The sequence below is a fragment of the Mauremys mutica genome, chromosome 25, assembly GCF_020497125.1.
Source record: "Mauremys mutica isolate MM-2020 ecotype Southern chromosome 25, ASM2049712v1, whole genome shotgun sequence".
NCBI classification, from domain to species: Eukaryota; Metazoa; Chordata; order Testudines; family Geoemydidae; genus Mauremys; species Mauremys mutica.
Window position 1 is genome coordinate 8,960,954 of NC_059096.1, and position 15,855 is coordinate 8,976,808.

General features: G+C 42.8%; 1 protein-coding gene across 6 annotated transcripts in view; it reads right to left on the reverse strand.

Annotated features, from left to right (window-relative positions):
• Positions 1–15,855, reverse strand: part of TANC2 (tetratricopeptide repeat, ankyrin repeat and coiled-coil containing 2) — a 602,081-nt gene that overhangs the window by 43,533 nt on the left and 542,693 nt on the right. For all 6 annotated transcript variants that reach the window (XM_044999330.1, XM_044999329.1, XM_044999328.1 and 3 more), the window contains one exon: positions 4,831–4,939. In XM_044999330.1, the coding sequence (XP_044855265.1) occupies positions 4,831–4,939 (109 nt within the window). The remainder of the gene's footprint in view (positions 1–4,830; positions 4,940–15,855) is intronic.

Genomic DNA, 15,855 nt, shown 5'->3' on the forward strand with positions numbered 1-15,855 from the left:
TTTCATTAGGAGGGTGGTGAAGCACTGGAATGGGTTCCCTAGGGAGGTGTTGGAATGTGCCAAATAGAGGGGAACAATCACTTCCCTCAATCTGCTGGCAATGCTCCTATTAATGCAGACCAATATACCATTAGCCTTCTTGGCAACAAGGGCACACTGTTGACTCATATCCAGTGCCTCGTCAACTGTAACCCCCAGGTCCTTTTCTGCAGAACTGTCGCTTAGTCAGTCAGTCCTCAGCCCGTAGAAGTGCATGAGATTCTTCCATCCTAAGTGCAGGACTCTGCACTTGTCCTTGTTGAACCTCATCAGATTTCTTTTGACCCAGTCCTCCAATTTGTCTAGATCACTCTGGACCCTATCCCTACCCTTCAGTGTATCTACCTTTCCTCTCAGCTAAGTGTCATCTGCAAATTTGCTGAGGGTGCAATCCATCCCATCATCCAGATCATTAATGAAGATGTTCAACAAAACTGGCCCCAGGTCTGACCTCTGGGGCACTCCACTTGATTCCGGCTGCCAACTAGACATCAAACTGTTGATCAGTACCCATTGAGCCTGAGGATCTAGCCAGCTTTCTATTCACATTACTGTCCATTCATCCAATCCATACTTCTTTAACTTGCTGGCAAGAATACTGTGGAAGACTGTATCAAAAGCTTTGCTGAGATATATCACGTCCACCGCTTTCCCCATATCCACAGAGCCAGTTATCTCATCATAGAAAGCGATCAGGTTGGTCAGGCATGACTTGCCCTTGGTGAATTCATGTTGACTGATCACCTTCCTCTCCTCCAAATGGTTCAAAATAGACTCCTTGAGGACCTGCTCCATGATTTTTCTGGCCCTCTTACCGTTTTTTTATTTTGGGGAATATATTTAATTTGAGCATCTATTATGCATTTTTAAATAGTCTCCATGCAGTTTGTAGGCATTTCACCCTTGTGACCATTCTTTCTAATTTCCTTTTAACTAGCTTCATCATTATTGCGTAGTTCCCCATTTGAAGTTATATCCTACTGCATTGGATTGTTTTGGTGCTTTTTCCCCATAAGGATGTTAAATTTAATTGCATTATTGTCACTATTACCAAGCAGTTCAGCTACATTCACCTCCTGGACCAAATGCTGTACTCCACTTAGGACTAAATCAAGAATTGTCTCTCCCCTTGTGGGTTCCAGGACAAGCTGAGGTGATATGTATCATGTCAATATGGGGCTATTTGAAATTCCCCATTATTATTGAGGTTTCTGTTTTTGTAGCCTCGCTAATGTCCCTGAGCATTTCACAACCACCGTCCTGGCCAGGTGATCGGTAGTATATTCCTATTGCTATTCTCTTATTATTCAAGCATGGAATTTCTATCCATAGAAATTCTATGATACAGTTTGATTCATTTAAGATTTTTACTTTACTTGACTCTATGCTTGTAGAGGAAAAGTTTGTGTGTATTTGGAGGTAGGAACCAAAGACCTCAGGAATTCTGGCAATTATTAGTCCCTGCTTTTTAGATCACACACTATAAAACAAGAACATATCAAGATTTATTTCAGTTACTTAAGTGAGCACTGTATAATTTGGACACATTAGAAGCAGCAATTTAAAAGAAATACTAAACATGATTAGTGTATTATTACATTAACAAAAAAGCTTCTATGACATGAGAAAGCATATCTGCACCCTTCAAAATAGCCATCCGAAGATAAAATACTGTAGCAAACGTGGTTAGCAAACTGTACTGAAACAAATATACTTGGAGTATGCAAGACACTCTGATCAACAGAAGGGGGCACTTGTTTTCTATGAAATAAATATGTTCAATACAAAAAGAGTTCAGCTGTAGAAACCAATTTTTATTTCTCCTCAATTCATAGTTAGTGTCTGATTCTTCCCTTTTCTTTTTAAGTCCTGAGTTATAAAGTCAGGCTGCATCTGTCAGCAACAACGAATCCTACTTTAATACAAGATTAAACTGCTGGAATAAGAGGAATGGGTTTAATCTCATTAATATGTTCATACACAGGAACAGGAGACTAGTAAATACTGACTTTGTGCAGGTTTCCAATGCCAACGAACTGCAATTCTGGTGTACGGACCCCTGCGCTATTTCAGTTCTAAATCCTTCCAAAGCAGCTCTGTCAATGTACCTGAGACCTCACCTACTATAACCCTAGCTGTTTCAATCCAGGATCTTCCCAGTACTTTGTCAAAGCTTCTCAGTCCTAACCTCTTACATCCCCAGGCTTTTCTGGTCTCGGGTCAACAGCAGGAAAGGGGGGGGAACGGAGTGAGCAGGGGATGGGATCTCGGGGGAAGATACAGAGTGGGGGCGGGGCTATGGGGAAGGGGGAGAATGGGGGAGGGGCCACGGGGGAAGGGGTGGAATGGGGTGGGGTCATGAGCGCAGCCGGGGGTGGAACAGGAGATGGGCTCTGTGCTCAGAGATCTGGCAAGGGTCAAGAGTCCCGTTGTGGTCGGGCCGAGCTCTCAGCCCCCCACCCCGCCCTGGCTGGGGCCATGGGGGAGGCTGAGAGAAGTGAGCGGGGGGGGGGGGGGGTGGACTCGACCAGAAGAGGTCGGGCTTCAGCTGGAAGAGGCAGGGCAGGGGCCAGCCTCCCCAAGAGGAAGCTTCACCCGCAGACCACGGTTTAGCTTCTGATTCCCCTTTCACAGCAGTGTACAAGGTAACTCCAATGGGGCTATGCTGGCGTCAAACCAGCGTACATTTAGAATCAGGACCTTTGTGTTTAGATAAGGCTGCTCTGCCAACACAATACCACAGACAAAATGTAAGCTGACTTTATGACCTGACATGCATCTAACTTGGCAGAAGGCTCACGTCACAGCTACAAGATATTGATTTTACTAGACGACCAGGCAGAATGAGATGCTGTGAAGGAGAAATCACTTCCTCATAAACAGAAAGTATCTGCAATAACAGAAATGGGAATACGGACACAAGATACTTATATTTCTCCTTGAAAGGTTCCACTTTGAAAGTGTCTCTTTCAAGAAACAGTGCTGCTATGGTTCGATTTGGTAAAAAATACAAGCAGATCCTCGTAAACAAACAACTACTGTAAATTAAGGAATAAAAATACATCAGTTTAAGAAATACCAAAGGCTAATCTTTACAGTGCTTTTCCCATGCAAAACCATCTAACCCAAACCCCTTTCCAAACTCTGTAGGACTTCTGTACAACCTGATGTTACCCTTAGCTGTCACCGAGGCAAATTATTCTTGCTAAAATCATACACAAAGGATTTTGCCAAGTAATTAGAAACAGAAAGCTACACTGACATCTTTCGTATGTTAACAGACACCTTCCAGGATGGTAAATATTTTTCAATTCAAGTTGGAATCTATTGCCAACTCATTCACTTAATGAAACGTGAGGTTTATTTAGATTTTGAAATCCTGCCATTTTCTCCATTATAAAGTGTAAAATGATAAAGACTAGGATCCAAATTCAGCTTTGGAACTGACGTTAATAGGAACTGACCCCATTAATGTCAGGGCTGAATCTGGAGCTACTTATGTATGTTAAAATCTGAAAATTATACGCTGATTGGGATTCTTCACTTTACCTCAAACTTCCCCATAATCTCAAATGCGGCAGACCTGCCATTACACATGATCATTAATATAGCCAGTGGAATTAAATAAAGAGATCTATCAGGATGTTAATAAGGCCTGGTGAGATACCGAAACTATCCTGTTGCTCTAAAAAATATTGGCAAAGTGGGTGCTGAAGTTTAAGCACCTGAATGAGTGCCCTGATTTTCTGACATGCTGAGTACCAACAGCTCCCATTAATTTTAAGAAATGATTTATTCTCTCTGTAGTAGTTACAGTTACCTAACCAATTCCTATGCTGATTGGTGAACATTCTTTGGGCCTGAAGATATGACTCCAGTTGTGGGTCAAACTTGAATCGTAACTAGTGACCCTTGGGTCACTCTTTGTGTGGAGGGTAAAAATGGACCATTAAGGAGCAGTAACTAGACATTTTTTAATATGCTCAGCTCTGCAGAAACATGCACTCACTGGTAGATCATAAACAAACTATACCTGACTCATACATTGAGATGTCCAGATTAAGAACAAAGCATTTTACAAAGAAGGGACCTCATCCAATGTTACACACAAGGAGACAGAAGAAGAAATTTGACCAAGGGCAGTGGCAGAGGCAGGAATAACATCCAGGTCTCCTGACACCCTGTCTCGTGCCCTCTCCACTTATGGTTCTGTCACTTTTAACATTAAGAAAGTTTCAGAAGAGCTGTGGGGGCCCAAAATGAAAACCTGGGTAACAAGGACGGCATTGCATTCTGTGAACGGAATTCCAACCCTTGTCTCTGGCAAAATGTTACGCCCAGTCAAAATTGCAATGCCATTTATTTGTAAGTCGGGTGCAGAAGAACTTGGCGAGGAGCGTTTTAATCTGCTGTTCAGTGTGTGGTGGTTTGACAAAACAAGATGTTATCAGATTTTAATTCCCCTCCCTTAGAATCAAGGCAGATTTTCCCAACTTTCTGGCCCTTTAGAATTCCTCATGTCCTCACCAGTTCTCAAACGCTAACTTTCTTCATGTGTTTTGGAGGCCTGAAGCAATGACACTTCTTACAGCCACACTAGACCTTACATAGTGGGTACTGCAGTGTGGTTGCAGCCGTGTTGGTCCCAGGAAAGCTGGTCTCTCTCACCAACAGAAGTTGGGCCAATAAAAGATACCACCTCACCCACCATGTCTCTCTGATAGTGGGTCTGGACAGACTATGTGCGTCAGGGAAGAGGATGGAGTGAGCTTTTCATTGAATTCTTGTTACCTTAAAAATGTGTGCTTTGAGAATGTGATGTCCCAGCTCAATAGTCTGTTGTCGGTTTAGCTTCCCCTCCTGACGAGAAAACCAGAAGGCAAGCAGCGTGTGGCCACTCCTAGGAACAAGAATAAAAAAAAGTTAGTATTCGAAGAATCCCATTTCATTTTTAAATCCCAGGGGTCCTCCTTGGGGTTGGTGTCATTCAGCATCACCAATCTTGCGTGCTGCCTTACAAGGGAGACCTAGGCTATCAGTCTCACTCAACCTACTTCCCCAGCGAATGACTTCTCTTAACTGGTTGTAAATTCTGACCAAACAACTGCTGAAACAGAGCCTGGACATTTGGCTGAGTCCCTCTAATGAGGATGTATCTCTGCATACTTCTCAATGGTACCCCATTATAATGGATCTCACTTATTTTAGACCCAATTGCTTGATGATTTCTTATTTTAATTCCTTGACATAAGAATTGTTGGGTCATGAAGTTGAGGCTAGAAAAACGTTTCTGTTAAGGAAGAGAGGCATAGATCTCATTTCAAGATTCTTCTGCAGATACAGCATCTGGTGTTCTCTCTCTCTCCTTTTGGGTCTCTGTCAACTCATTTTAAATTGTGGGGATGGTTAGAAAAGTGACTACATATAAACGATACCTGCTCAGGGCCTGTCTATATGGAGAAATCAACCAGAATTGCTATTCACATCCTACCTAAAATAGACAAGCCCTTATTCTTCAGATCTCCTAGGTGCGTGTGTTTTCTGAGTCATATTTGCTGGCTTCATGGACAAAGTAATATTTTACAACAGTACTTTTTTACTCCCGTTAGCCTTGCAGAGCCAACCCAGCTTGGGAGAATGAACTGGACTAATTCTGATTTGTATACCATGGCATAAACTAATCGCAGGGCTTTTATTACTGGTGAGTGTATAGGACTTAAGAACTATGTTTGATTTACAGATTCTGGGGGAATTACCAGGATTGGAGGTTAGAAAATACAGTTTTTACTTGTAATGTGAACAGGTATGAACTATAATCGGTGAGATACAGCAATTACAGAACCTTACGGTGCCATTTTAAAATCACTTTACAGAGAAAAACTGTGATTGAAGGGACACCATCAGCTTGACTTTTTGAAAGTGAAACATTTTAATAAAATCCAGTTTCAGAAAGAAATTTTTAAAGAATCGGCCAGATTCTTCATTCTGTTATATCTTCCTAACACTGTTGTAATTCCACTCTGATGTAAAACAATATTACAAGGGTTTTTAAACTTTCCTGTTGATATTTACAGAGATGGTTTCAGCAAGAGAGAAGCTAATTAACTGACGGGAAAGTGAAAGTGGATGGAGTGCTGTGAAATACATAAAGTAAACTGGAAAAAAGAGAGGAAAATGTATTTAATTAACTTTCAGTTCTAGTGATCTTAGGTGTAATTTGTAACCATAACAAACGCACACATTTCCATCTGAAAATTTTGATATTTTAAATTGACAATGACCCTTTAAAGATTAAGGACCTGATTCTCTTCTGCTGTGAGCTCTCTATAGTCATTTAACACCAGTGCAAAGCAGGTATAAAACATAACCAGATCAGAATGACAGAATTCTACATCCACTTTGCACTGGTGAAAGTGACAGCACAAGATGTAAAGCAGAGAAGGATCAGGCCCCAGAGAATGTTCCATACTTGGACTTATGTGGCCTGAGAACAGTGTCTCCTTGTAAAAGAATTTCTTGTTTTTGTAAGAAGTGCTTCTCCTGACAGCAACACCCCTTTCTCATTCTACATTTAAATATACTGTATTTTTAAAAGGAAAAAAACCCAACAACAACAAACAGATTCACGTGAAGGAACACTTTGAGAAGCAGAGTTACAAAAAGCAGTGCCAGGATTAATGTATAAGCAGCCCAGATACAGTGACCTCCCAGGCTTTTTGAGTGCCAGCTTGGCAATCTTCTCCATCATTCAACTATATCAGAAAAATAAATAAACACTGTTGGAACTGTCCTCTTTGTTGTACTCCACAGTGAAAAACACATGTGAAAAGAGAGAGAATTGTCTGTAATTTCCCCTTGACACTACAGATAAGGAACAAAGGCATGTGTATTGCATTATTTTGCTTTTCTAAGACCTTGGAAGCCTCAGGGACTTTTTAAACCAATTTCTTTTCTGGAACCAATGTAGCTGTACATTTAAAAAAACAACACTCCCCCCTCCCCCAAGCTAACATGATGTGACTTGTCGCTTTAATAGGGTTTTTAAGGATAGCGCATGCTACTATCCCATTAGTACCTTATCAAATGGAAAAACTAATATGCCAGTGCTTAGAATGATCTAAATGCAACTGAGTAATCTAGACGAGAGGATCAATGTTTCCACAATGCTAGGGCTTATCAGCATGTCTAAATCCAAAGAATGATAATCCTTAGACACAGCACTTTCTAAAAGGGAAACCACGACCTGTCATTTTGTTTAAGCGTAGCACGAAAGTGAAGGATTTTGTAAACCAGGGCCTGGTATGCAGCAAGCTTCTCACACACAGCCCTGCCAGAACCTTAATTCTGACAGGTAATAGAGAGACTGATGATTATTTGCCAGATTGTAGGATGGTTTTAAAATATGGAGACATGACCATTAGCAGAGGGGTGCAGGAACAATTTTTATAGGGGGGGGGGGCTGAGAGCCATTGAACCAAACTGTAAAGCCTGTATATGATGGAAACCGCTTCAAGCCAGGGGTGTGGCAGCCCCCAGCACCAGCACCAATCCATTAGCAGAATAGGATGAACAACAAAACACATTTTCAACCATTTTCCTTAAAAGGCAAGACTTAAACCCTTTTCTCCATGGGTCAAAGGCCAGAGCATTAAACTTACACATAATTCTATTGTACCTCCCCCCAAAATGCAATAAATGTAAAGGTACAACATCAACTTAACTATCACTCTGCCATCTGAAATTTTTGTACCCACTATTGTTACAAGGGACGCTTAAGATGACTAGAACTGAAAAGGATTCCAGAGAAAATATATTTATTTCTGTTTATTCAGTTTATGTATTTTGTTTATTTGGCAGCATTTTGCGTATAGTCAGTTTCACCGCTGTCCATGTGTAAGTGTGTAGTTTAATCAGTAACTTCCCTGTTTGTGTGAGTCTTTCATACAGCAGAGATGGACAGAAAATCATGTACAAAATGGGATTGGGAACGTGACTGGAAAACCATGAAAAACGGCAGGGGGAGTTTGAAGTGGTTGTATCACCTGAAGCTACTTTAGGATTCTTCTTTTTTTTTTTTTAAATTGACCAGATTTTCAGTCAGTGGTGTCCCTTTAAAGAAGATAATCTCGCAAATGTAATATTCACAGTAGTGGTGGTCTTCCGAAATACACTGATCAAAACTGTAAAGGAGGAGCATTACTGATGATTAGCCTTCGGTAGTGCCCATAAAGAGACAGAGGAAAGAAAATGGATTTAAAAGGAAACAGACTCTGTGATGTACTGCTTGAGTTTTGTAGGATGCAGCTGCAACTCAAGCAGTACAGCAAAACTCATTATTACTGTTAGTTTAATACACCAAGGACATCTAATGACTAACCTGATTACACCGCTTATCTGCTGGGCAATGTCCTGTACATTTACCGCAACTAAAAGGATGGTGATTTGAGTCTACTAAGAGAACTCAGCTCTGGGCCTTATGTCTGGTCTTATGCACTGGAATGGAAATAAGGCGCTCCGAAGCTTTACACTGGGCTCGGATTCTGTTTCCATACGTGGGCCTGTCAGCCTCAATTTTCCCATCTGTGAAACAAAGCTAATAACGCTCACACTTGCCTACTGCACAGAGGTGATTGAAGAATAGTCAGAAAATGTTTGGAAAGAGCTTTGAACCCAAAGCTCTCTATATTACGGGTAGGTATTATAGGCACCAATAATGTGGCTGGGTCCATGTACCAGAAGATAAGGTGCAATTCTTAACCCATGCAGCCCCAGGCAGCAGGTAGTTCCTAACTGCTTTCCAGCTGCGGCTGGTAGAATATATGTGTATGTATAATATATCTGTGTGCACGGTTTGGGCTGTTGTTATGAATAAGGCATGCACGAACTATTTCAGAATAAAGGCTAGAATTCATGAGCAACGTGTTACCTCTGCAATATTTCTTATACCTAAAAGCAGCGGCTTTGGGCTTGCTGATAAATATCTGCAGTCACTTGTTCTGTCAATGATAATTGCACACTAAAACTGATTCTAACAGCAGTGTCTTTTTTAAAAACACAACACAGAATGACAGTAGTGATTTCTACATCAAGGAGCCCAGTGAAATGATTTGCTTTGAATTTCACCACAGCAGAGGTTTATCCTCACTGGGTTTCTATTTTTAATGTAAGTTTTTGTGTGTGAAAAATTAATAGTGCTGTCAGCTCTGTTATCAAAGCTTTTGTTCACTCTCCTAGGTGGTATGTGTCACCGCATGCTAACGCTGCACAGTTCATCACAGAATATTCCCATATCGACATATACATATTCTAGAGACAATGGTCTTGATCCTGCAAGTTCTGGGACAATGTAAGATATGCACAAGACTGTTGCTGTCAGGGCTAATACAAGGGAGGGTTACATGTGGAGACTGGAAAAGCTGAGTATGAGGCATAGCCCTCCAGACTGATCAGGGTAGCCCCTGTGTGCCTGCTCCCCAACCAACCAGAATGCAGGATATGAAAGGGCCGGAGCACAGGCAGAAAAAGGGAAGTTACTTCCCTTACTGTAACTGGATTTCTTTTAGAAATAGTCGGAAAATCTGTATTCCACTGCAGGTATGCATGGGCTCCAAGTGACTGAGACCCGAGAATTTTTGCAATTGGTGTCTGTCAGTCTGCGTCTACACCCTGCTCTCTTCATGCGCTGCTCTGAAGGTATATGCTTTGAACAGGGGGTTGGACTAAATGACCTCCTGAGGTCTCTTCCAACCCTAATCTTCTTTGATCCTATAAGGGGTGGTGTGGACCAACTGCCTCTCCAGTTTCTTCTCTACTGTTAATCCAGACATGATTGAAGCAGAGGGGAAGGGGAAAGCGAAGCTGAATACAGATAGGAACCACACATCTCAAAGAACTCGAGGTACAATAAGATAAGCAACTTCCCTTTCTTCTTTGAGTGCTGGTCCCTATGTGTATTCTGCTGTGGGTGACTGACAAGAATACTGTGAGAAGAGGAGGGTCTGGCTGCTTGTAGAACCTCTATCCCAAAAGATGTGTCAGCAGAGGAGACTTGGACCAAGGTGTAATGTCTTGTGGATGGAGCTCCACGTTGCTCCCTTGCAAATAAGAAGCAGGGATACCTTGTGCAGTGAGGCTACTGAGGCTCCTTGTGCTCTTGTAGAGCGATCCTGTACTGTGTGTGGGAGAGCAGACATGAAACAAAGTCGGATATAGCCAGAGATCCACTTGGAGAGTTTCTGGGAGGAAATAGCTTGTCCTCAGACTCATTCCGCTATGGCAACAAACAATCTACCTGACTTTCGGTTCTGTTTTGTTCTCTTCAGGTAAAATATCAATGCTTATCACATGTCCCGGGCACACTGCTCATCACACGTCATGGGCATGAAGCCTCCGCTCCTCCCTGGAACCATGAAGCTTTGGGAAGAACGCAGGCAAGTGGATAATCTGATTTATGTGAAATTTTGAAACTACCTTAGGGGTGAATTTTAGGTGCAATTGAAGAGAGACCTTCTCTTTATGGAATATTGTGTATGCTGGGTATGCTATTAGGGCTGCAAGTTCACCTACCCTTCTGGTCAAGGAAATGGCAACGAGAAAGGCATCCTTCATTGACAGGTGAGACATCAAACATGTAGCTAGGAGTTGGAAGGGTGGCTTAGTGGGTGCTAAAAGACCTAAATCAAGGTACCTGTGATGGGTTGGCTTTGATACTTTTGGAAAGGTTCTGATTAAACCTTTCAGGAACCTAGTAGTTACTGGGTGAATAAAGACAGAGTAGCTGTCCTTTGGTGGGTGACATGTACTGACTGTTGCCAAGTGGACCCGCAGAAAGCTAAGGGAAAGACACATCATCTTGAGGGTAAGAAGGTTATCGAAGATACCAGGACTACTTGGTATCTCTGGAGACATATGACTGCCGGTCCCAGATAGAGAAATGCTTCTGTAACATATGCTTGCTTAGTGTGGTACTCTGTCCCCACTCTAGTTGTACCCAGCTCATCCAGAGATTAATGAGTCTGCTACAGGCTTAGCTAAGAGTCAAGTGGTTTTTTGCTCATGCAGTAGAGGCTGACGCACTAAGCTTCAGAGGTCCCAGGTTCAATCTTGCCCACTGACGACCGGGGTCTGTTGGTGTTACACTTCCACTTGGCAAGATAATGTTATCTGGTGGAGTCCTTGCTGCTGTCATTAATAACGGCTTGCACAGCTCCGGGACAGGAATGTTCTAGATGTGACGACCATTCAAGCTGTGATATGAAGAGCATCCAGATTGGGATGACTGAGCTTGCCGTTCTCTTGAGCCAAGAGCTCTGACAAGGATTGAATGCTGATGGGCAGCGGGGTTGACATTCACGAAAGACTTGGGAACCAGAACTATCTGGGCCATTTGGGTGCAACAATGATGGCTTGCGCTCTGTCTTGTCAAATTTTCCAAATAACCCCAGGATAGCTGCAGGATGGGAGGAAAGGCACAGTTCAAGTGGCCTATCCAAGGGAGTAGGAGAGCATCGCTTCTGGAGTGCTGGCCTTGAGCTCCATTGGAGCAGTATGTCTTGCATTTCCTGCCAATGTACGCTATACTGTCCTTGCCAGTTTCACTATGGCTTCATTCACAGGGAGTGCTATCCAGCTTGATCCCTTGGGTTGTGGGCTGTCCAGGAGCTTATGTCGCATGTCCTGGAGATCTAGAGCTCTTCTGCTACTCTCCATAGCAGCTCTTGGAATTGGCTGTGGTTGTCCAAAGGAGATGGTGAATCTGGAGCAACAGCGTCACTGGGAGAGGAGGAAAATATCCCTGTCGGTAACAATGGATCTGGCTTGTATTCTCCCTCTTCAAATCAGGAGGAAATTCTGATTGCTCTCTTGGAGGGGAGAGGTAATATGACTCCCTATTAAATTGTAAAGACCCTGGGTGTTATATGCACAGGTCCTAGGGCCTGAACAGTGCTGTCATAAGGAGTTAAAGGTGAGTTCCAGAGGTCCCCAAAGCATGGGGTACCACAGGTCCAAGGGTGGGTGTCCAGGTTTGGGTGGACGAAATTGGTTCCAGGCAGCTCGCAATGTCCGGTTTGGATTGATCTCCCTGAGTGGAGGTGATGACTGTTCCTCTGGTACTTCTGACTCCCCCAATGATAAGAAAGTTGGATCTGGGTCAGTTGATGGTGCTATCAGTTCTGCTGAAGAAAAACCACATTTAGTAGATGGGATGGAGGATGGACTTCTTTTCCCATACACTGTGTCTCCTGACAAGGTCAAAATATCCCCGGTGAGGATTGGTTCTGACAAAAGGGAAGATTACAGATCCAGGAGAACAAAGATGTCCTCCACAGGTGTGTACATCTCCATTCTTCCCTGGGTGCATAGGGTCCTATCTGCCTCTCCCGTCAGAGTTGAAGTGGAAAGGCTCTTTGCTGGTGAATCCATCTGGGGTCCGTGGGGATACTGCTCTTCATTGATACCGGTGGTTCTCAGTCCCTTGACCTGGATGGTGCGGCAGACAGCGTTGCTGCTGGTGCAGTGTCTGGTATTGGCAGAGCCTTGCTCCTGTGTACGTTCTTTATCATGGTCCTGGGGCTTAGGATGTGCCTACGCGGGCACGAAGATTTGTCTGCTTGGAAGACAGAGTTGGGGAGGAATCTGTCCTCTTTGGAGTGGATTTAGATAGGGATCTGCTCTTCAGGCCATTAAGGTTCTTAACTACATGCTCCCCTGTCAAGCCTCCCTCCTGCCAGAAGGCAGGAGTGACTTGGTTGTGTAGCAACATTCTTATTAACTGAGGATTGGGTTTCCCCGGGCTCCCCATCCTGCTCATAATTTTTTACTTTGTACAACACTCCACACCTGCTCTGGACAGGATCAAACTCTGTATGTGTGAAAAGTGCAAGACTGCTTTTCTGCAGAGAGCACCTAACTCTCTCAGGACAGCAAGGCTCAATGTCTGATCGGGGGGAGAGTAAACATAGTGCTCCCAGGGTTGGGGGAATGGGAAGTGGCAAAGGAGAAAGAAAAGTAGACCAAAGACAGATAAAACAGATACTGGCAAGTGCAGGACTGAATCATTTGGCCCAAAGAAAGGAAACAAAATTAAACCAAATGGTTGGAATAAGTCTTCTTAATCACTCTGCTTATGGCCCCCTTGATGGCACTCGATTGATGCTCTGACGGTCTACTTCAATCACAATGAAAACTTATGATCTTATACTCGGAGTAACATGTGTGATGTATTTTGCCAAATGGACCTGGAATATTATTTCTATATATACACATTTGAATCCCCATGTATATCTGTCTTTCTGATATGTCTCCTTTGAATTCTTGATATTATATCAATGCTGCATAAGGTACGGCAGGACTTCAGTATGGGAATGCACCTACAAGCTAATCACATTCCATCCTTTTGTTTCACGTCTCATCTTCTATTTTCAGCAGTAGGTTAAGCTGGCCCTGAAGAGTTCACACACACTGGAATTTCTGCATGCCTTAGAATTCTTGAATCTGTTTAACAGTGACACCTGCTGGCTGAGAAGAAACAATATCAGCAGAAGTGGAAAGGGAAATTATTTCATTGTTATATTGGTGCACAGAGCTGGAGAAATTACAGAAATTGCCAGGGCAGCGTAAAGGGCCTTAGTTTAAATGAGAATGAGGCCCACGGTTTGTATACACAGAGAAGAATGTTATTTAAGGGGAAAGATAAGAATTAGATTCCTCTAGAAATGCTAAAATAAACACATTTACAAATATTAATTAAAAAAATTAATAAGGATCAATCATACAAAAATTACTGGGTCTAACTGGGTAACTGATCTTGTTTGGTGCTTTGATGCTAAATCCATGGTACGCCCACATCTTGAATACTACATGCAGATGTGGTCGCCCCATCTCAAAAAAGATATATTGGAATTGGAAAAGGTTCAGAAAAGGGCAACAAGAATGAGTAAGGGTATGGAATGGCTTCCGTATGAGGAGAGATTAATAAGACTGGGACTTTTCAGCTTGGAAAAGAGACGGCTAAGGGGAGATATGATTGAGGTCTATAAAATCATGACTGGTGTAGAGAAAGTAGATAAGGACGTGTTGTTTACTACTTCTCATAACACAAGAACTAGGGATCACCAAATGAAATTAATAGGCAGCAGGTTTAAAACAAACAAAAGGAAGTATTTTTTCACACAATGCACAGTCAACCTGTGGAACACCTTGTCAGAGGATGTTGTGAAGGCCAAGACCATAACAGGGTTCAAAAAAGAACTACATAAATTCATGGAGGACAGGTCCATCAATGGCTATTAGCCAGGCTGGGCAGGGATGGTGTCCCTAGCCTCTGTTTGCCAGAAGCTGGGAATGGGTGACAGGGGATGGATCACTTGATGATTCCCTGTTCTGTTCATTCCCTCTGGGGCACCCGGCACTGTCCACTGTCAGAAGACAGGACACTGGGCTAGATGGACCTTTGGTCTGACCCAGTAGGGCCATTCTTATGTTCTTGTGTTTGAAGATTTTACAAATCAGTATTAGGATTGCCCCATCCCATGTTGTCGTATCAGCGCCATCTGATAGGGGTGAGGTGTGACTGTGTCAAACTTTTCTCTTCACAGTTCCATTTTAAGGGGAAAAAAATCTTGGGCTTCCATTACAATGTTTCACCATAAGAGAAAACTACATCACCGCATAAACAAATCAGCTTGGGGTAGGTTTCTTCTCTGGGCTTTCACCATTGGAGTTCACCAGGGTTCACATGCAGATTGAGGGCACCAATGAACATGAACTGGGTGGTTCTATTCATAGTCCCTAGTGAACATGGATTCAAATCACAAAAGCCTCACATAATTCACCCCGGGTGAGGCCCAAAAGTGAAACGCAAGGGCACTGTCAGAGAACTGAATATCACAATTCACATGCTATTAGTTATTTGATATTCAAGCACATCCCTACAGTCAATCATTCATTATCCACAGCACATACAAAAAGCAAACTAAAGTGTTAATTTTGACCTACCAAGCCCTGCATGGGTTGTGCCCTGGCTTCCTTACGGAGATCCACTTCTGTTATTCACTTTCCTGGCAGTTAAAATCAACTAGCAGATTCCAGTTAACACTCTGAACGTTGCCAGGCTGGTCACAGTGTTTTCAGGATGAGGGAGGAACTCACTTTCTCTGCTGGTCCAAAAAAGCCTAGGATTTGGGCGAGGAGTTGTTTTTTGTTTTTACTCTTTCGAGGCATGTAGCAAACCCAGTTTATTCAGCTATTTCCTGAGTACCTTGTCTGGAGGGGATAAGTCTCTCTTGTGAGTTGGGGGAACACTTTTTTTTTTCCAGTTGATTTGTCAACTTCATTACATCACGTAGCAATACAAAAGAATTACAGGAAGAACTGCTTTCTTCTAACACTGAACATCACTAGATTAAGGAAAGCCGTATTATCCCTAAAGCTACTCCTCCATCTCTTCCTTCCTGCTTGAGTAGGTATCTTCTGCCTACTACACTCTTTGCCCACAGACACATCCTCACATTTAAAATTCCAGTTTTGTGATTTTAAAATAATTCTCAATGTGCCCAAAGATTACAATGGACGATGAAGATAAAGAGCTAATGGGCCTGATTTTCTTTTATGCGAAGACACCTTTCTCTCACTCAGGCCAAGTAAAGGGGATTTAAAATAGGTGTAAATTACACTAACTCCCACTTTAAGGCACTGTTACACCAAGGCCCCTTTACACAACTCTGGCAGTGTAAGTGTGCATCAGGCACAACAGATTTTCTTTGTGCTCTGTAAATTCCAAGCTCCCTGATTTACATCCAAGTTGCCTTTCTTGCA